Source organism: Nanorana parkeri, unplaced genomic scaffold, assembly GCF_000935625.1.
Source record: "Nanorana parkeri isolate BGI_ZX_2015 unplaced genomic scaffold, ASM93562v1 scaffold9, whole genome shotgun sequence".
NCBI classification, from domain to species: domain Eukaryota; kingdom Metazoa; phylum Chordata; class Amphibia; order Anura; family Dicroglossidae; genus Nanorana; species Nanorana parkeri.
The window spans coordinates 1414860-1435786 of record NW_017306277.1 but is presented as its reverse complement, the minus strand read 5'-3'; the positions used below and the strand labels follow the sequence as shown (position 1 = coordinate 1435786).

General features: G+C 42.3%; 1 protein-coding gene across 2 annotated transcripts in view; it reads right to left on the bottom strand.

Moving 5' to 3' along the window:
- Positions 1-20927, bottom strand: part of PTPRG (protein tyrosine phosphatase, receptor type G) — a 486631-nt gene that overhangs the window by 119029 nt on the left and 346675 nt on the right. For both annotated transcript variants that reach the window (XM_018554682.1, XM_018554674.1), the window contains exons 9-11: positions 11751-11935; positions 7432-7540; positions 3530-3579 (exon numbers count right to left, since the gene is read on the bottom strand). In XM_018554682.1, the coding sequence (XP_018410184.1) occupies positions 3530-3579; positions 7432-7540; positions 11751-11935 (344 nt within the window). The remainder of the gene's footprint in view (positions 1-3529; positions 3580-7431; positions 7541-11750; positions 11936-20927) is intronic.

Genomic DNA, 20927 nt, shown 5'->3' with positions numbered 1-20927 from the left:
CAGAGCTCATAGTCACTAGTATATGCATAACATGTGCATTGTACACTGAGGGTCTGGTCCATCATCCCCTAGAAACCCAAGTATAACCATGGCTGGTAAAAGTAAAAAAAATACTAGCGAATAAATGATTTCTCAGTGGGGCAAGGTTTGAGACCCAATTGAGTATCTTCTACTGACCATATCTGTAAAAAAATAAGTCAAGGCAACTAGACTTGCTGTATTTTTCTTGAAAACGTTTCACTGGACATCAGACTTGCTTTCTTAATTCAAAAATTTTATTTTTTGAATTGAGAAAGCTGGTTGAATGTCCAGTGAAACGTCTTCAAGAAAAATACAGCAAGCCCTGTTGCCTTGACAGATATATCATGACCTGGATGAATGAGAACCTTCACAGACATTCTATTGACCAGCCCTGTAGGAATACCCCCACTCTCCCACTATGGTACTAAGCCAGTCCAAACAGCCAAGCTACTTTTTGTCACAGCAAAATAAAGCTGGCCATGTCCTTCAAGGGGCTCATTGAGTGACATAGAAGCACATAGGTGGGGCAGACTGAAACCTACCCAACTTCAACCAAAACTTAGAAGACCATTTCAGGTACAGTCACTCAATTGGGAGGCTATTTACAGAAAGTTACTGTTGTAGAATATTACTGATCACATGACATTCTGCATGATGAGTGAGGGGGCATGATCGGGTGACATCCATGAAACATAAGCATGCTTGAACTGCATAGAACAGAGGGGAACATATATTGCTCAGTGCTGTGAGCCACTGAGCACTAGGCAGTAATGGCCAGGCATCTAGAACACTGAGTGCTGGGAGTTAGCTGAACAAAAGATCATTCTAAAAGTCTTGCTGGCTCTTGAATTGCATATAAACTCCCAACAATAAACATCTCCTGCTTCCTTTTAGTCTGTTAAAGATGCCATTAAAACCTGTTGATCTTGTCAGAAAATTAGAGCTGTCCTGTGTCCACTTTCCATGTAGGCAGACTGTACCCATCGTATCTTAGACTACTGAACAACCAGTCCGGAAATTGTACAGATGAGGACAGTGGGAGAGATTGAGTAATTTAGCAAAAGAAAACTGGGCAGAGCGGACACCATTCAATCCCACAACAAGAAATTAGGAGCTATGTGCATTTCTGCCAGATTTACATATAGTTTCCTGTACCTGCAGGGTCTTTAAATGGATACAGCACGAGGACATGTGCATGTATTGCACATTATTTTATTTTGTCCTGAGATATACTTTAATGATAAAATGTCCTAGTTAGTGGGCTGGCTCTAGGCAAAAACCATTTAAAGAGCATAAAAACGCAGTGAAGACATGCAAATTCTTAAACAGCCATTCAGGTTTTGGTTTAGTGCAGTCCAAAAAATGTCAAATTGGCCATTACGAGACTGCGCTTTGTCTTTATTACAGAAGCCTGGAACTGACTGGAGATAACCACACAAGAGTATGGTTGATGTAAGCTCCATTGACTGGAGCAAGGGAGATTTACATTCTATGGGGGTTTACAATCACAGGCCAGAGAGTGACATTAATACAGCAGCAGCTGTAGCAGTTCACTATTAATATGCAGCCATACACTAGGTAGGAGACGACCCCTCTCCTTTTCACCTCTTGCAAGCCTCTTTTGGCGTTTTAAATGTCACCTGCCATTCAAGAAAAGCAGATTTAAAAATAACGATGTCTTCTGGCAATACAGATGTTTGAAACACATACAGTTCCTTGTGTAGGTCTGGTTAATATGAGCTCATTGACGATTCAGGCTGAATCAAGGAAAAAATCCAGTGAGCTTCATTTACATTTAAAATAACCTCAAAATATAACCCCATTATAATTGTATATGCGTTACAACCCTTAGAGTTCTATACAAGGAATTGGTATTGCTACTATAGCTGGGTATACACGGTTAGAATGTCATTAGAAAATGGGCATTTTATGTTTGTTCGAATATTCTAATAGTTTATGAGGTCAACTCAACAGTCATTTTTGACCGTAGTGATGAAAAAAATTGATAAAATGTAACTAAAAAAAAAAAACTTACCTAAGAATGCACAATAATCACTTCATTAAAAGAACTGGCAGTCCTATTTTTTTAAGCCAAGTTGTGCAGCGCCTTCTGGCTCTGTTGCACCTTCCACTATGAGCGGGCAGATCACAGCGGAGGGCAGTACAGAAGCTGAGGGCATTTGATAGATTGTTTCCATTCACGTACCAGGACACATCCTACCAGCAGCCCCATTCACGTACCAGGATACTTCCAACCAGCAGCCCCCATTCACGTACCAGGACACATCCTACCAGCAGCCCCCATTCATGTACCAGGACACATCCAACCAGCAGTCCCCATTCACATACCAGGACACATCCTACCAGCAGTCCCCATTCATGTACCAGGACACATCCTACCAGCAGCCCCCATTCACGTACCAGGACACATCCAACCAGCAGCGCCCATTCACGTACCAGGACACATCCAACCAGCAGCGCCCATTCACGTACCAGGACACATCCTACCAGCAGCCCCCATTCACGTACCAGGACACATCCAACCCGCAGAACCCCTTGACGTCCCAGCACACATCCAATATCCTACCAACAGCCCCCATTCACGTACCAGGACACATCCAACCAGCAGCGCCCATTCACGTACCAGGACACATCCAACCAGCAGCGCCCATTCACGGACCAGGACACATCCTACCAGCAGCCCCCATTCACGTACCAGGACACATCCTACCAGCAGCCCCCATTCACGTACCAGCACACATCCAACCAGCAGCCCCCATTGACGTACCAGGCACATCCTACCAGCAGCCCCCATTCACGTACCATGACACATCCAATCAGCAGCCCCTATTCACGTACCAGGACACATCCAACCAGCAGTCCCCATTCACGTACCAGGATACATCCAACCAGCAGCCCCCATTCACGTACCAGGATACATCCAACCAGCAGCCCCCATTCACGTACCAGGACACATCCAACCAGCAGCCCCCATTCACGTACCAGGACACATCCAACCAGCAGCCCCTATTCACGTACCAGTTCACTTCAAGCCTGATGAAGGGGACCCTGCGCGGCCCTGAAAGCGCTTGTTTCCACTTTAAGTGACTTCAAAAATAAAAATGAAGATTCACTAAAATCTTGACGTATTCTGTCATACTTGGAGTGCTGGTGACATCCATACAATATTCACGTACCAGGATACATCTAACCAACAGCCTCCATTCACGTACCAGGACACATCCAACCAGCAACCCATGTTCTAAGGTCACAACACTGCTCCTGCCCTGCAGAAGCACGGCCTCAGCCGGCATTGTCACAGTATTGGACAGGAAATCCCCTCCTTGCAGGATCAACAGGTCAAAATAAAAAATAAAGCTTACAGAGGGTAAGCCATCAGGATTTTTGTTTATTTTTGGGTTTACATACACTTTCCATTTTAACTGAGCAATGGTAGTTTAAAGTGACTTAACATTGCATAGGCCTTAGCCCCATCTTGTGTACTTACCACTCCTGTTTTCACTATCCTGGTTCCTTCAAATATACGGGTTGTATTTGCTGAAAATGAAAGAAAAACACAATCAGTACATGAAAATATAAACATATGCAATGCTCACATGCTCACCTCTCCAAAGTACCACGACAGAAAGTGCCTACCTAACTTCTTAGAACAATGTCCTCCAAAAGTTAAGCTATATTTTATGTTTAAATTGTTGACACAATAGAAAAATAAAAAAAGTTGCAAACTCCCTCAGGTTATTATTATTAAAGCTGAACTCCGGATTCAAAATAGTCACTTTTCCACAACAGCCACAAATGATATAAATCCAATTTGTGTGCACCAAAAGTCTTTGCAAACTCATTGATTGCCTTGCCAATTGGTTGTGACATCATCACTGTGCTGTACACAACCTGTGCAGAGAGCAGAGCGAGGGACCCAGCAAGGCCACCCACTACAGGAAACTACAGAAGGAGGCGGATAGAAGACCAGTCGAGCTGCACAAGGAGAGGGAGTAGTACTGACTGGTCTGTATTACAGGAAGCAAAGTATCATATGGGCTTACTGCACAGATCTGGAATACATACACAGAGGACACCAAGATTCAAGTACGAGTACACATGACTTTTGTATTTATACAATATCTGCTTATCCCAGAGTTCAACTTTAATTTCCCCTCACTTACTGTCCCAGGGACCTGGGTGCATGCCTATGTCAGCAAAGACCGTCACCTTTATCAATTAGCCTAGAAAATAGGCTGAACAGATATTTGAGATTTATAGCAGCAACTATTGCTCTTCCATATTTGCAAGGCTTTTTCACTCAAAGTCCCATTGAAAGACATCCCAACTACTCAGTTTCCAATTGTCCATCTTTTGGACTCAACCATTGTACCCCTTTTTTCTCCATCATTGAGTGTCTGAGATCTTATGTCTAGCTCTGTATGAATATTTGTTCACACCAATCATGTTTATATTGCTCATTAACTTCATATCTGGTCCCTGCTTGTAAAGAACTGTATTACTTTAATACTTAATTAGTAAAACCTAATGGAAGATTTCCCTTCTGTTCCTGTCCTAGTGACAGCTGAAATTTTTTGACGTCTCAATTCCTTTCAATTCTGGTGTCCGTGGTCACCAGGACATATACAGGAAAAGAATATCCACAACAGGGACACAGGCAGCTATAAAAACCTGACAGGGGTCCTAAATCCATCCCAAAATCTATCCAAAACTTTAAAAAAAAGTTTGGGCTTTAGATATATTTCAACAGCAGTTTCCAGGGTCAAGTATGCAAACAATGGGTTGTGATGATTTAAGGCAAGTAGGTGCAGGGTTAAGGTTGCTTTGAGATTGGTTATTGGTTACTTTGGTTATCCAAAGATGTGCTTTTGCCTAAAACTTTAAGCACTGAAATGCACTACAGAACACTGGGAGGTGTGGATTCATAAGACATCTCTATGAAGGCTTCTTAGATTAATGAAGGCCCTTAGAAGCTTAGCTTCATTGGTGTTCTCTACTGTGGTTGGGTCACCGGTAAAGAATGTTCTAGTGCTTGGGGTAAGTAACGTTCTATAGCTCCGGACCTCTCCAGAGCCAACAACAGATGCACTAATTAAGCTTAACAGATTGATTTAGGATTGTATGTGAAGACTTGCAAGTTCAGCAGCTACCGCTCCATTACTCCTCTGTAGGGGCTGTCAGCAGGCAACGTCTATCCAGATTAATTTTCAGGTTTACCATCCATGAAAACATCAACTTTTTTCCACTCTACAAAGTAGCTAGTAAATATTTGCTTAATTTAGTATTTTTGAGTAACAATGCCAGACCTGTCATTTCTGCTGCAGACGGCTGCCAATCCCATGCTTTGCCACTAACCGTTCTCACGTTGTCAAACACAAAGTTAATTTATTTTTGCATATCTTAATTACAAAATGCAGGGCGCCTATTTGATGCCTGACAGCTTATTTCTTAGATTTCGAAAGTCACTGCCGTTACTGCAAAGGAGAAAATAAATGAAACTGACTTGGAGTTGTTTAGGGCCGTCGATAATAAACATTGGTACTGTATAAGAAGAAGCAAATTCTTTCCATGAGCAGGAATGGAATTACCTGCTTTGCGGAGTTTGTTTTTAAAGGATAACTATACAATAAATGAGCTTTCAGGAGGTTGGGCTACCTCCTGGTGTACCTGCACCCAATTCATCTATTGCTATATATGCTCCAGGATAGAGGCTCTCATAGATTAGAGGTAAGACCACACTACACAAAGGGGCCTTGACGAGTCAGTGTGGCTTCCACGTATTTTGCAAAAGTGGTGCAACTAAAATCCCCGTTTGTAACCCCAGTAGTTAGACAGTGTCATTTGTTTAGTTTTTTTTTTTCAGGCAAGCTGGTAAGCTTGCTGGGTATTTTTTTTGTTTATACTACAAAGTAGGTACACCCCCAATCACTATGCTTTGCTATATTAATGTAATTTCAAAAAGATTTTCAATCTTTTTGAATATGCAGCTTTCAAACCTCCTCTTATAGGTTGAAAGGGGTCTCCCAAATGTGCTCCTGTGTTGTCACCCTGCCACTGATGCAGATTACAAGAAGCCATGCTAACACACATTGTGCAGGCATGAACCACAGTTGCTACCATCAGGAAGCTGGTCCAGAGCGGATGCTGGAGTGCATATAGACAGGAAGAGGCTGAAAGAGGCCTTAGGATATCAGAAGCTCAGAGATGCAAAAAAGTGACTGCAGCATTTTAGAAGAAGAATAAACACAACACAGCAATTGTTTATGATGCACAATGCTTTAGCAAACAATGTTGTGTAGTCAGGGCTTAGGTTGGCTTTAAGTGCAGATCCATTAATTATTGCTGTCGCCTGCAAGATGTACAAAACATAAATAAAAATGGCTTGCAGCCTCTCAACTTCTATTTACATCCTGCTCTGGCTGTGACGTTGACTCCAGCTGTTAGTAAAGGGAGCACTTGGGACATGGGCTCTGCATTCGACTGAATGAGAAGCCTTTTTGCCTGACGAAGGGGTCCTGTGAGGCTCCGGAAAGTTGCATTCACATGTCATGCAAAAGGAATACGAATAAAAAGGACATTCCGAAGCAGAATGGAGTGCGGACAACATATCTTCTTGAATGAGGAGCCTATCTCCCAAGAGCTCCCTCTAGTGGACTGGTGGAGCTTCTACAGCTGCACTGCAGGCTATAAAGTAAAGAGACTGCAGGCCACGGTGGGGAAAACACACTGATCTCTTCAATTAACGTAGAGTCCCATTACGGTTTTTGATCAGGCTGCAGCGGCAATGGCGGCTAGAGGCTTTGCAATGAAAATTCAGCTATCCTTGAATTATAAAGGCAAATTATCAGAAAACATGAGGATTCAAAGATATAGGAAATCCTATGCCATATACATACCAACAAGTATAAAATTTTATAGAACGCTATATAAAATGGTATAAGCTGTAATTCTAATACCCCTGTCCCACTGAGGGCTTGTTCCCACCGAAAGAGTGTGCGTTCCAGAGCAGTAGCTGCTGGAACGCACTGTGATCGCTAAGAAACTTCTCCGCGCGTTATGGGGTGGGAGAGGGCATGGCGTCTCTATCGCACTGTGGGCGAGGGGTGGGGGGGAGTGGAAGCGGTGCCATTGAATTCAATGCACAGCCATGCCCCCTCACGCCCCAAAACACAGGGAGAAGTTTCTTAGCGATCGCGGTGGGTTCCAGCAGCTACCGCTCTGGAACGCACACGCTTTCGGTGTGAACAAGGCCTAATGGTAATCTCCACTACTGTTTATTATCATGTAGAATTACACATAAAAGATCCCCAGAAACATACATACATCTTATTCTTTGAGAGCGCTGAACATTTTTCAGTTTATTTGGTACCAGAAACATACAGCTCTTACCTTGGAAAAGCATTGTTTGGCTGAAGTCACTGCGCATGTCGTTGCGACACACTGCTTGCACTCTGAACAGGTAGAGAATGTCAGGGGACACGTGGTTGATGATGGCTTTCTGTTGACGAGAGCGAGAAAAAGCATTGACAGTCAGTGTTTTCGAGAGCGGCAAGTTCCTTCGTGAAGCATAACACCAGCAGCTGGGAAAATTCCTGATCACACCGTGCACTTTCATATTTATATATTCACATCACACCCCGTAAAAACACTTGCCCAAAAACCTCCAAGTCCCTAAATACACTACAAGGTATTAATTTAAAACGGTCATGGATGTCATTAAAAAAGCAATTTACAGGGCTCAATAATGCTCGCCTTCACAAAGAACTGTCGGAAAATATTTATGTGGCCAATAAATGATAGATCCGTTGGAATCTATGTATTTTTTACTTGTTTGTCTCTCTGGCTTTTATGCCTATTTTTTTATTGAGCAATAAAACCGATGAAGTGTCCGTGCTACATGCCCGAGCCAAAGGCGCTATCGTAACTATCCCACATAAATAATGAGAATAGCGCACACCCCTCGCTTCCTCAATTTACTCTTCAAGCAGAACAATGAAATGTCCTTTGTTGCCGGAGAAAAAGTATTGATGCTTCACTTAAAACCAGCAGGAGTTATCAGTCTCTGTGTTTTATTCAATTGTAAAGAAGAGTTCATAATAGGCATAAAAGAAATGCATATCGGTATATAATAATGAGCTACTGAAAGTTTGAAACACAGTGGCATAAGAAATGGGGTCACAGCAGTCACAACTGTGACTGAGACCCTGCTTTGAGGGCAGTTGGGTAGGTTCCTATTCCACCTCCCAGGCCCCACACTTCTAATACAGAGAGTTCTAGTTGGGTCAACAGAGCTGAAGAGGGACACTTCTCTATGTCCCCAATAATATCAGATCACCTCACTAAGTGTAGAGGACACAAGATACAGACTGGCTTGTAATATCCCCGGGCAGCTCTGCATCCAGCATTATGGGAAGTTCACAAGAAATATTGTGTGAGGGAGTAGTTGCTTAGCATGAGAGGGTCCCAGTCCAAAATTTGAACCCCAGACCATACCTCAGCAGCTATACCACTGGCCATATATGTAAGCCAAGCCCACCCCACAAAGTTGTTATAGTGACTCTGCTGTCAAACCACAGAGCTCAGCTTCATTAAAGTTCTAGAGTACCCCATAACCATTAAACTAACAACATTATGACTGTTGAGATTTTCAACCATTCTTGAAGTTACATAGAGCTCGTGCTTAGATGTTAGAAAATACCGGTTCGCTCCTAAAGGGCAAACATTAAGGAAAACTCAACTTTTGTTAATTTGATATAGCATATAAATGTTTCCTCACAGGCTACTTTGTAATGTGCTGTGATTAAAAAGGTCCTTTCCTTTATGATCTACATCTAGATATGCTTTTCTAGAGCTGCCAAATGTCACTTCTTGCAACCACAACACCACTGGAGGCATATTATGCACACTATTTAAGGAACATCCATGAAATCTCATACCCTGCTTGTCCCACTGTCCTTACTCACTGTACTTACACAACACAAGTTCTTGGTGGTCTGCATGACTGGAGGTGTGGCAAAGGGTATTCTTTTTATGTACAAAATGTTATCTGCTAAAAGGTGTCCTGGCCCATGTCTGTGAATACTGTGTTCTGCCTTACTTCATTACACATACCTGAAAAATGGATCTACCTTTTAAAATCAGTACATTAAAGTGACACTAAACACAGGAGATACATCTTAACCAGTTGACATCCGCGGTGTTAAACCCCCTTCCCATCCAGGCCATTTTTCAGTATTCAGCGCTGCGGTACTTTAACTGACATTTATTCCGTCATGCAGCGCTGTACTGAAATGAATTTTATACCCTTTTTTGGGGACAGATAGAGCTTTCTTTTGGTGGTATTGGTGGTCACCACTGGGGGTTTTATTTACTATATTAAGGAAAAATTACCGAAATTTAAAATGAAATAAGCTACATTTATGTTAATAGTTAAAAGGTACTTGAATGCATTTTTAAGGTTTATTAACGCTTTAAAGTATCGCTTTAAAGTTGTAGGGGAAACAGGAGCTTCCAATGTTGACCTATGCTCTGTTGATGTTTATTGGCTGGCTGTCATGCTGATCTTTTTGCTTCAATACAACCTTTTTCAATCTTTCCTGATCTGCATACTTGCTCTGAGCCAGTGACTAAATGTGTGGAAACCAGAGAATCAGCATATCAGCCAGGAATCTAGCTTCTTCATAAAGGGTTCAGCAATGAGAAGTCACAGGTCTCTTTTGTGGCAAGTTGTGCAACATAAAATGTGCTCACTACAACACATTAGGACTCTCTGTAATATGTTTTAATTGATAAGGTGAAACTCTGGTCAGGTTGCTTTTACTAATTAATTATTGTTCCCCTTTGACGTCTCCCGAGTCTATCTAATTCTGACAAAGGAAAAGGTACGGGAACATCGTAACCTTCTGTGCCTTTCAGCCGATTCCTCCTCAGTTTTGTGAACCAGAGCACCTCTGTACGTGACCCAGTTAACAATGTCTAGTGGGGGCAGAGAGAATATAAATGGAAATGAAGGGAAGTAATCTTTATCTGGGAGTGTTATTCTATAACTTATGGAGCAGGCCAGAGGATGGCACACTCAGAAATAAAATCTAAAAAAAGTAGGAAGTCATTAGAAACGGTATTGTGCCGGCTGGCATTTTTCATGTACATACACAATTACAGATTTCATTATATTACTGGCCTCTCCAGATTAACATTAAATGAATGGCTACGAAACCTGCAAGCCTCACTTTGATTCCTTGCAAGGGTAAAACTGGTGTAGAGAATGCTGAAGTGGGGAAATCTTAAAATAGTGTGCAGAAGTGAAATTATATTTGCATTTGAAAGCAATTCTGCTATGTCATGTTTTTCTTTAACTGGTCAAAGCTTTTAAAAAGGAAAACCATTGTGTCTATTTTTCGAGTAAGTATTCGCTCTGTGTGGTTATTGTAAAATCTACCTGAATGTAATGTTTGAGGTCATCGTCCCATTTTTTACTTGCTGGCCTACATTTTCACAACCAGATTTAAGAGCTCTAATGTGAAGGCATATTTTTATGTATTCATTATGTTCAGACCATAGGTTTTTTTTTCCAGTTATTAACCACTTGCAGCCACAAGGTGGCAAGCTCCAAGAACGAACAGAAGCCCTGTGGTTAATATATAGGTGGACTGTAAAACAAAGCTAAAGTGATACGAGATTACACAGACAAGAGGCACTCCCTTTCTAAGGGGGTGCAGTGATTTCTCAAGGTTAACAGGGCAAGGTTTTCCAATCACGATTCTCAACCATGAGCCTTGGCCAATGGTAATTCCATAAAACTCCCAAATTGGAAGACCGTCACCCAATGACTAAGGGCACTCAAATAGCAGGGGTGGGGAACCTCCAGCCCTCCAGCTGTGGTGAAACTACAAATCCCATGAGGCATTGTAAGACTCCCAGAGTCAGATACACCATGGGGTTCGTAGTTTCACCACAGCTGGAGGGCCAGAGGTTCCCACCCCTGCAGTAGAGCAACAGTGGTCAACTTGGAAGTTGTAGGGGCCTCCAATGTGGACCCTGAAATTACCAAAAGGTATGCAATATGCAGTGTATGTAATACTACAGAATACAGACTGCAGGCATACTACAGGAGATGGCCAGAAAATGCAGACAAGATGTTGGACAATGAGGTAGAAAACAGTGAGTGATTGGGGATGAGACCATCATCCTAACTGTCCCTCTACAAACCAATGCTCCACATCTGTGGTTCCTAAAGCCCCTTTATTTATTGTTATTGCCACACCTACTACCATTATAAGAGGTCACAAAAAAAGATACATAAAAAGACAAAAGGGGATTAGCCAACACAGAAAAACAAAAAGGTGTGAAAGAGATGCACCAAACCATAAAATTAGCAGAAACAAGTCTAATAAATATTTTTGTTTCATTGGCCCGAAGTTAGAGGCTAGGCACAGACCTGAGGGCTGCCCAAAAAGTACTAAAAGGCCATACGCTGAGCACCAGGACTATAGAGTGCCTTTCAAGCCAAAGACTTCCCTACCAAGTCCTTTAAAGGGTCTTTAAACCCTGCCCCCTAGCAACCCATTTTTTTATTAAAGTCTGATGTAATTAAAATATGACAACATGACTAGCAGATTAAAAAAAGTTGGAGAAAAATACCTGTTTCCTATGGACTTGTCAAACAGCCTTAATTAGTGGCAGTTTTAAAAAAAATCTGGAGCCCTTACCAGTTCTTTGTCGCTGTCCTTTGTATATGTCTTCTCCTTCTCCTCATCATTCTTGGCCCAGCTGTAGGACACCATGTAATTCATGATGGGAGGGTGGTAGATAATGTCAGGCTGGTTCCAGGTCACTAATAAAGCCGTCTTATTTACCGGTTGCACTTTCATGTTGACAGGTGGGGTGCTGCAGACTGGAACGCAAGACACAGAGAGCTTCGTTAATTAGTGAAACATCCAGGTAACGTGTGCAAATGTATCCAATTCTGTTTCAATTAAAATCCCCCACTGATCCCTGGGCAAGTTCTACCTAAGAATCAATCAATTTAAATTCTGCAGCTTTCTTTGCCAATGGAAGAAAAAATGCCAAGGCAGACGTTGGGGGACAGCTTGTTACGGGCAGTTTCTATGCATGGCTTTTTTCCCCCCCCCCCCAAAGTGTGCATCATTTTTTTGCATGTGAATAATATTCAGTTGGTAACTATTTCATAATCTGCTAGATACAAAAATGTGTACATTTGCATAGTTTTAGTAAACAAGAGAAACTGCCCTGTTTTTAGCCTGCTTGAGATTTATAAATGTTACCCGCTGAGCCCAATATTGGATTATGCCACTAGACCGGATATTTCCAACATGAGCTGAATAGGAGATCTCGAACAATACCGCATCCCCTTCAAGGGGTGTATGTGTAAGCTGTTTGTCTGGCAGTGCTCCTCATAGTGTTCCCCGGCTGTAAATGTTTCTGCAAGAATAGCTGTAACAATTTAGCATTCACTGTTTATCCTCCAGCGAGACCATTCAAGGCGGGCGTGAACTTGTAATAAAGAAACAAGCTTCTAGGGGGATGGCAGATTACCCTCGTTTTATTATTTGTTCACATCATGCTTTAGGTAAGAAAATAATAACTGAAGATTTCACTGCATGAAGAATAACCGTCTTTGTATTACTTGGGGGGTCTACATAATTGTACGGTCACAATGTTCTGAGGGTTGTGAGGCTTGCATAACAATAGTGGCTTCTGGGACACATAAGTGAAATCCATACCGATGAAGCGGCAAAGCTTATTGGTTGCTTTGAGCAACACAGACATTGGTTTCAGACCTGGAGAAAAAAACATTGCAATTTGGAATGAAAGTTTTTTATTTTTTACATATATTTGCCACTTGCTGGCAGCAACAAAGCCGCCTAACTATTGGTCTCAAATATCCTGTGTTGTGACCTGTATAGCAGGATATTGGGGGATTAATCAGAGGGAAGACATACTCCTCCTTTCCTAGTATAGATGGTGCCTATCTGGATGGTTTTAACCTGCAGAAACTGTGCAAATGAAGAGCTAGTGCTGGACTTTTTTTTACTAGAAAGCCCAGCACACATAGCAAATACTGTATCATGGTAGCAACCAGTAGGAACTATATATAATTAAAATGATTTTATAGAAATTATTAAATTGGTATTAAACCGTTTGAAAACTTTTGAAAAAAATAAATACAACAGATTACAAATTATAGTTTGTAAATAGGTTTATTGGTTTTGAATTTTGAAAGTGCTTTGCTGGACTGGTTGACTTTTTTGCTGTTTAACATGCCTGGGGCAAACTGCTCAGCAGGTTGTGGGCCTCATGCAAGAAGCAAAAACACTCTAAGGGCAGGTTCACACCATTTTCCAGACCAGATATGGCCCGGAAAATGGTGGGAATCTGCCCTCAGTTCCAGACCAGACAAAATGAGACACGCAGTATTTTTCTGGTCTGGTCTGGAATGGACTGCGCTGGTGTGAACACAGAGACCAGAAATAGCATAGGGATACATTAGGATGCATTTTGGGTCCGGAGACAATCTGGTCTGGTCTGAACATGATCTGGATGTGGTGTGAATGAGCCGTAAAGTCCAAAAACCCTGTTCTGACCGGATTAACTGGAGATTTTGCACATCTATCCATGGCATACCATCATGAAAATATAGAACAGTATGTAAAAAGTGGAAGTCACATAAAAAAAAAAAAAGAAACCCCATCAAGTTAACTATAAGAAGACTCAAATTGCCGTGGTGGAAACCATGCAGACGTTTTGGCTGCCCTGTTCCTTTAACTTTCTAATTGAGCTCCTTGTGTCTTCAGATTTTATTACCAGTATACATCAATTGTAAATGAAAAAAGTGACAGATGTGGAAAGAAGCACATCTCTCAATCCGATCCTGACCACGGGAAAGGAGGAATGAATGAAACTTTGGGACCTACTTCTGGCCCTGCAGCAAACCCTTTTTTATGCTCCGGTACTCGCTGACAGTTAGAAATGAGATTGCGACTCATGCATTAAAACCATCACTTTCACAAATGATCCGCTTCTGCAAACATGTGTCAGGCCATTCTCCATGTGTCAGAATATGTCCCTGACCTAGCGTGCCTCCATCACTCACATATCATCACTTTTTTGTATTTATTTAACAGGGATCAATGATCAAGAAAAAACAAAATAGACGGCGCTGCTTTGGCTTCATGAATGTGAATGAAATGGTTCTATTTGCTCCACCAACTGCGACCATTCTCATTGGCTGCTGCAGACAACAAGACATTTTCTTGTCAGTAGGCCTCTATGTTGGGTATCTTCGTTGCTATGGGCAGCTCAAACATTATTCCTTTCAGTGTTTATAAAGCTACCCCATTGTTCACTGAAATGCAATCTGCTCCATCTGTATTATACAAAATAAATCAAGTCTTTTTCTTTTCCCTATAAAGACGCAGACGCTGCATTGAAATATTCCATAGGGTGTCTATGCAGGGAAGCAGAACAGAGATATTGCTGTGCTCTTCACTATCAGACTCTCTTCTCTCCGCCAAGGGAAATCCAATGTTTATGACGGAATATTATCTCCCCCTTTCTCTCGAGACACTCGTCTATCACGGAAGAACATCTCAGAGAGAAAATAGACAGGATTCATGCAGAACGACGGTGCCCGAGAACTTCACACTTCCTTGAGGTCACCACCTAATCATATTTGAAATTCAACGCAAGAAATACCACTGATCAAATCAACTGCAAAACGATGCATTATTAAAATGTATTGACATTCCGGGTCATTATGGAATGCTGCAACCGATTCATAATATATGAGCATAATGCACGCTAATATTTATCTAATGAATAAACTGCTCTGGCCTGTTTTGTGTTGAATGAAGACGTATGATGCTTAAAGAAAACATTACTAGCAGCCAGCACATACTTACAAGACTATATAGCAAATCCCCTAATTGCAGAAAATAAACGCAACTCTAAGCCTTTTTTTTATTTTGGATACAGTAAGGAATAGGTCAAACCCCCTTCAGGATTGTGCCATGTGTGTTCCACTGCGGACCCCTCACTTCCTGTCCTGTAGACAAGAAAATCTCCCCCACAGTAAGGGAAATCTGCTCCTCCCTGCAATAGATGTCTACATTCAAAGATTTCCCCTCTACTCCTGTTCTAGAGACAACTCACAATTTGATATTTCCTATCACATTAGGAGGGAGTGCGGACAGCAATAAAAACCTAAATGTGTTTTTAGACCCTTATCCAGATTAACCAGATTATCCATAACACATCCAGATTAAAAAGATTTTGGCTTTAAATACATTTTAAGGCCTCATTCACACAAGAAAAAGGCTGGCACGTACAGCTCCGTGCTGCGTGCAAGGCTGTATCGGGCAGCTCCCGGGAAGGACAGGTGCTGCGTGTGATTAGTACACAGCCCGTCCTTCTCTATGGGAGTACGCGGCCATACGCCGCCCTACGCTCACCCCAAGTGCAGGTCCGTGCGGGTGCAGGTGTCACGGCTTGGACGCAGACAAGATCCATCTAGTCAGCGTATGAATCACACGCAGCACCTGACCTTCCCGCGAGCTGTCCGATACGGCCGCACATGCAGCACGGAGCTGTACGTGGCGGCCGTTTCCCGTGTGAATGAGGCATAATGCTAAGCCTTCCCTTTTTTTCATTACACTTGTAGCAAGTCCTCTCCTATGTTGAAGCTCATTACTCTGTTCCCCATAAACTTACATCCAACCAAAATAACCCTTTGAAGCTGCAGCAGTTATCTTAAACCCGCCTTCATTTCCTACTTAAAGACATCCATAATCCAGCCGTAGCTGACCCCACCTCACAGCTATTCTCTGCTATCAATCATTTTGTTATGGAGCTTTATGGAAGGAATGCATCCCTGGCATCTTTTGTGCTGCAACCTATCAAAAGAGTGCATAGCTTAAGTCTGCAGCACCCAGTGGGGAGAAGCAGACACATCTGAGGGGATCCTGGGGATGTTTTCCTTCATGTAATTCTTTTGAATATGAAGGTGAAGATCCAAGGTAGAAAACTCTGACATTTACAAGTGCCTGTTGGCCCCTATGCCATTGGAATGGGAACATGTAACAAAAACGAAACAGTGATGCAAGTAATCTGTGCTTAAAAGGCGTTTTTGTTTTATAAAGCAAGGGCACAGTTGCATTACAATGTCAGCTGCTTTATTGCAACAAGCTCTATTATGCACACATGGCTGAGATCTGGCCCACCCACTTGCATCTACTGGCTAGAGAGGCTGCCCATCACATATATAGGCCAATAGGAAGGCATATGGGCAAGAGGGAGCAAGCCAGAATATAACATTCCAGCTCTGGTTGCAATATGTACAATAGAATATCGATTCTGGGGCTCCTGCCAGACTCTGAAAAAAGTAGGGATGCACCGATACAAGCATCGGTATCGGCCGCGATACCGAGTATTTGCATGAGTACTCGTACTCGTGCATGCCAGCAAGATATTATTAGTGTATGCAATACAAACCACGAGAAATCTAGGGATGAATGGTGATATTCAGACAAGCCAGAGAACGCTGAGCTCAGCTGCTGCAAGAGAGCAAGTGAACTGTGCATGCAACTAGGTAAGTGGAGTTGTCGTAACTGAGTGTTCGTTCGTGAAGTGCTGGGGCAGCGCATTCAATGGTCACTCCTTCCTGCCATGTTAGCAGGACGGGGAGTGGGAACCCACAGTAGAAGCAGTTTGAAAAGTAAGAATCCTTTTTTAAGATGGACACCATTGTAATGTACAATCAAAGCAGTAATGCATATGGATTATTTCTATATAATGTCATTAAAGGTGAACTAATCCTTTAAAGCGCACACACATATACATGTATATGTGTGTGTATATCTATATCTCTATCTATCTATATATTTATTAGCAGAGCATCCCAGACGGAGCCTGGGAAAGTCCTGTTCGGGTCTCCCAGGGTCCTCTCCAAAACATTTAGGGATTGCTGATCCGGGTTCCAGTGCCGATACCGGTGCTTACACTGGCATGGAGCCGAGGGTTTACTCCTCTCTCCACTGGTAATTTAATCTCACCTGGAACCTGTACTCAGAGATCTCGGACAGGGGAATCAGACAAGTCCTGTCTAAGAGAGATGCAAGGTTGGTGAAAACTAGCAAACGGCGTATGTGGAAGCTGACAAGCGGTAAGCCTGCTCAGCCTGTTAGTTAGGACCTATATTTTTTGTGTATGAAGTTAGTGCCGGTGTACGGCTAGGTTTTATTTTTGTTCGTTTCTTGTGATCCACTGTACAGCACCTGTGAATACTCTTATAAATATCACCAATAAACACTGCACTGTTTGCCACTACTCCCTTGAATTTGGTATCTGTGCCCAAGAGACTATTTCCAGGGGGCTTATGTATCAGCTACCGATCGCCTGCTCACAATATATAATTACTCAATATAATACTGTGATTTTATAATTCAGCTGTGTAACCCATTCATTCAAAGTGCAAATTATTTTGAAAGGCTCACTTTAAATTATTGGTCTCCGAAACTCAATGCATGGTGAGTCATGGATCACAACCTCAGCAAGAATTACTCCTGAAAGGAAGGTGCATTTATCAACACACGAGTCATGTTCTGGAAGAGCTGAACTTCCAAATTGGCATATTATTCAACTGGGAAAAACGAAAAAGCAAGCAAAGTTAAATCACATAAATGAGCAGATCTGTATTTGGGATGTTGCTACTAGACCAGTGGACACAGCTACTGATGGCAAAAATGACTATAAATAAGGGTATTGCCAAGAAAGAAAAAATTACCCAATGGTCACCAGGGCAGGCTAATAGGATCTACCCGTTGCAGTCTTTTGCTAAAGCATTTCTGCTCAATACCTTAGCCTGACGTTTTTCTTTAAACACAACAACGTTGTACCCCGGACTGACATTTCTTTAAACATGATCATGGCATTCCCTCCAACGCACAGATAACAGGCCATGCTGAAATCTCTAGCCTGATAATCACATATTCTGGCGTGACAGCGTGTAACATTTGCACATTTTAGCATACTAAGTGAGCATTTTTAAAATGCAAGCATGGCTCACGTCATACTGCTCTGCAAAGCCACGGTGTGTTTTCAGACAGAATCTGCTGAATTACATAAATGCTGCTGACATGGAGATCACAATTATAAGCGCTGCTATGAAGACAGGTTTGCTCTGGTGTTCGGGATTTGTTTTGTGGTAGGATGTATTTTATACAGAATGTCTGCTTTGAGCTATAAAATGCTATAGAGCTGCTTCTGTAACAAGGTGAGCGGGAAATCGTAGCTGGCACTCGCTGTAAACAATCACATGTCCCATCTTACTTGTTCTAAAGACAGTTTGCTCCATGGGAAAAGGATTCACAAGTAAAGTAGATCTAAACCCAACACTAAAATTCAATAGAAGCTTTAACATGCTCATTTCATATCAAAAGTATTTTACAGTTTTATTCTAAACACAAAATCTGCAGTTTTTATTAAACATAATCCCAGGCAATCCCATTATGAAGGTCCTTTACGTTCCTGTTAATGGGAAACAATTGTGTTCCTGCATTGTTACCCCGTCGCATCATCCCTAGGTGGAGACTACCAGCGGCTGTGCCGACACACATTGCACAGACATATTCCAACGTTGTGACCATTAGAAAGATGGTCCAGATCAATGATGGGCAACCCAGTTGGAGCGAGTGCATGTAGACAGAAGTGGCAGCAAGACGCTAAGGCCTCTTTCACATGGGCAATCAGTTTTCTGACGGATCGAGACTGAAACCCTTGCTACAGTATGTCTATGGGTGAGCGGATGTGCATCTGTTTACATGTGCTTACATATGACACGCAATCATTTAGATCTGGGTGCCCAAAGACTAACATTAGACTTCTGATCATATCAGCCTGAAAAACTGACAGACAGACCTGATTAGATCACTCGTCTGAAAGGGGCCTAATTGAACGTAAGTAAACTTAACTGAACTGAAGAATTGGCAGATGTCAAACTAAGGTACCCTTTACCCGCCTGATCATGCATGGATCCTCTCCTGGTCACCGCTGTGATATCCATGTCCGTACAGTTTTTTCCTCCACCTTGCGATTGAGGAAAAATCTGCAATTACTGGACCCCATGCCAGTCTATGGAAAACTGGATGTAAAATGGACATGTGTCTGTTTACATCAGATTACGTCTGTTCTTCCCCTATGGGAGGATGCAGCTGTACTTTCATACGCACACCCGAACTGCACATCCGTGCGGGTCCAGGTGTCTGTGCTCACATGCACACAGGATGGATCCTGTCTACGTCCGAGCATGGACACCACACGGATATGCAGTTCGAGTGTGCGTATGACAGCATACGGCCACATCCTACCATAGCGAAGAAAAGACTGCTCCACACAGCACCTGTCCTTTCCGTGAATGGCCCAATATGGGCATGCACGCTGCACGGACGTGCACGTCCTGAGTTAACGCAGTGTAAATGAGGCCTTAGCAAATATATACATTTTGTATATACACACACACACACACACTATATTGTTCCACCACACACTACCTGCATATAATGTTTCCAGTGGAGAGATTCCCGTGCAGTCCCCCGTCACATGACCATAACGAAGGTGTCACTCTCTAAACACCTGGTCTCCTATACGATTTACATATTTGACATGACACAATTCAGCAAGGGAGCGTCACGCAATAACTTGGCTTTGTAATGACTGCAGCATTTGGCCAGAGCTGGGAATTCTAAAATTAGTATCAATTTAATGGAATCCCCAAAAGATGCAGAAAACCAGCAAGTGAGAAAATTGCCCCAATGTCATCTGTGATCAATAATGATATTTTTCTGTTGGAAATCACATATTAATTCTTTGGCTGCCTTATCGAATATGATGCTGATTGGAATTTAGGTTTCCTAGAAGATTTGTATTATACAGGATTTTTATAGCGCCAACAGTTTGTGTAGCACTTTACAATATAACAGGAGACATTACAGTGTTAAAGCCGATGTAATCCGTATCTGAATGACATTTAAAGCGCTGCATATGAAACACGCCTGTTTTCGTTTGTAATACTTTTTTTTTTTTTTCATCCTTCGTTGTAGATCAGTGTTACTGATCTCCTGCAGCCTCTATGCAGTCACTTCCCCTCTACATGTACTCCAGAGACGGCTGTATGGTATTTCTCAGGGCAGGTTTCCTTATGGTGACAACAATGGACCACGTCTGTGTAATGTATATTGAAACTGTCACTGCAGTCTTCACTGGAAGTCCATGTGACAGGGTGACAACGCGGGAGCACAAATGGGAGATGGTAAGAGCGTTGTCAACCTATAACAGGAAGTGTCTGGCTGGGGTATGGACTTTCATGGCAGAATCACCAGTTATTATTTTAATGAAAGCGGCAGATTTAAAATGATTAAAAATGACTTTTGAAATCCCAATCACATGGTAAAGGGTATATGAGATTTTAGTTATTGGGTTTATATACATCTTAAGACAAAAGTATTTACTGCCATATATAAATTCTTACGTACTCTGACAATATTTTCTACAAACATGCCACGTACTTTACTTGTCCTTCAAAGCTTTCCTCCACCCTTCTCACGGAGTTCAACTTTAAGGGTCGGGGCACACCTGGACGATCTGTGACCGCGTGGCAATCGTGCATGATACCGTGCGGTCACGGAGTCGCCCATCACTGACAATTGTGCTGTGGGTGCCATTATTTTCTAATGACACCCCAGTCGCACCGGGTAGAATGCGTGGTTTCAAGCCGCGATTCCGCCCATGCATGCGAACACTAAAAAGGCTGCGCGTTGAGTATCGAAGAAAAAAAAAAAGTAGATGTATCTTTTTTCTGCGATTGCTGCGTG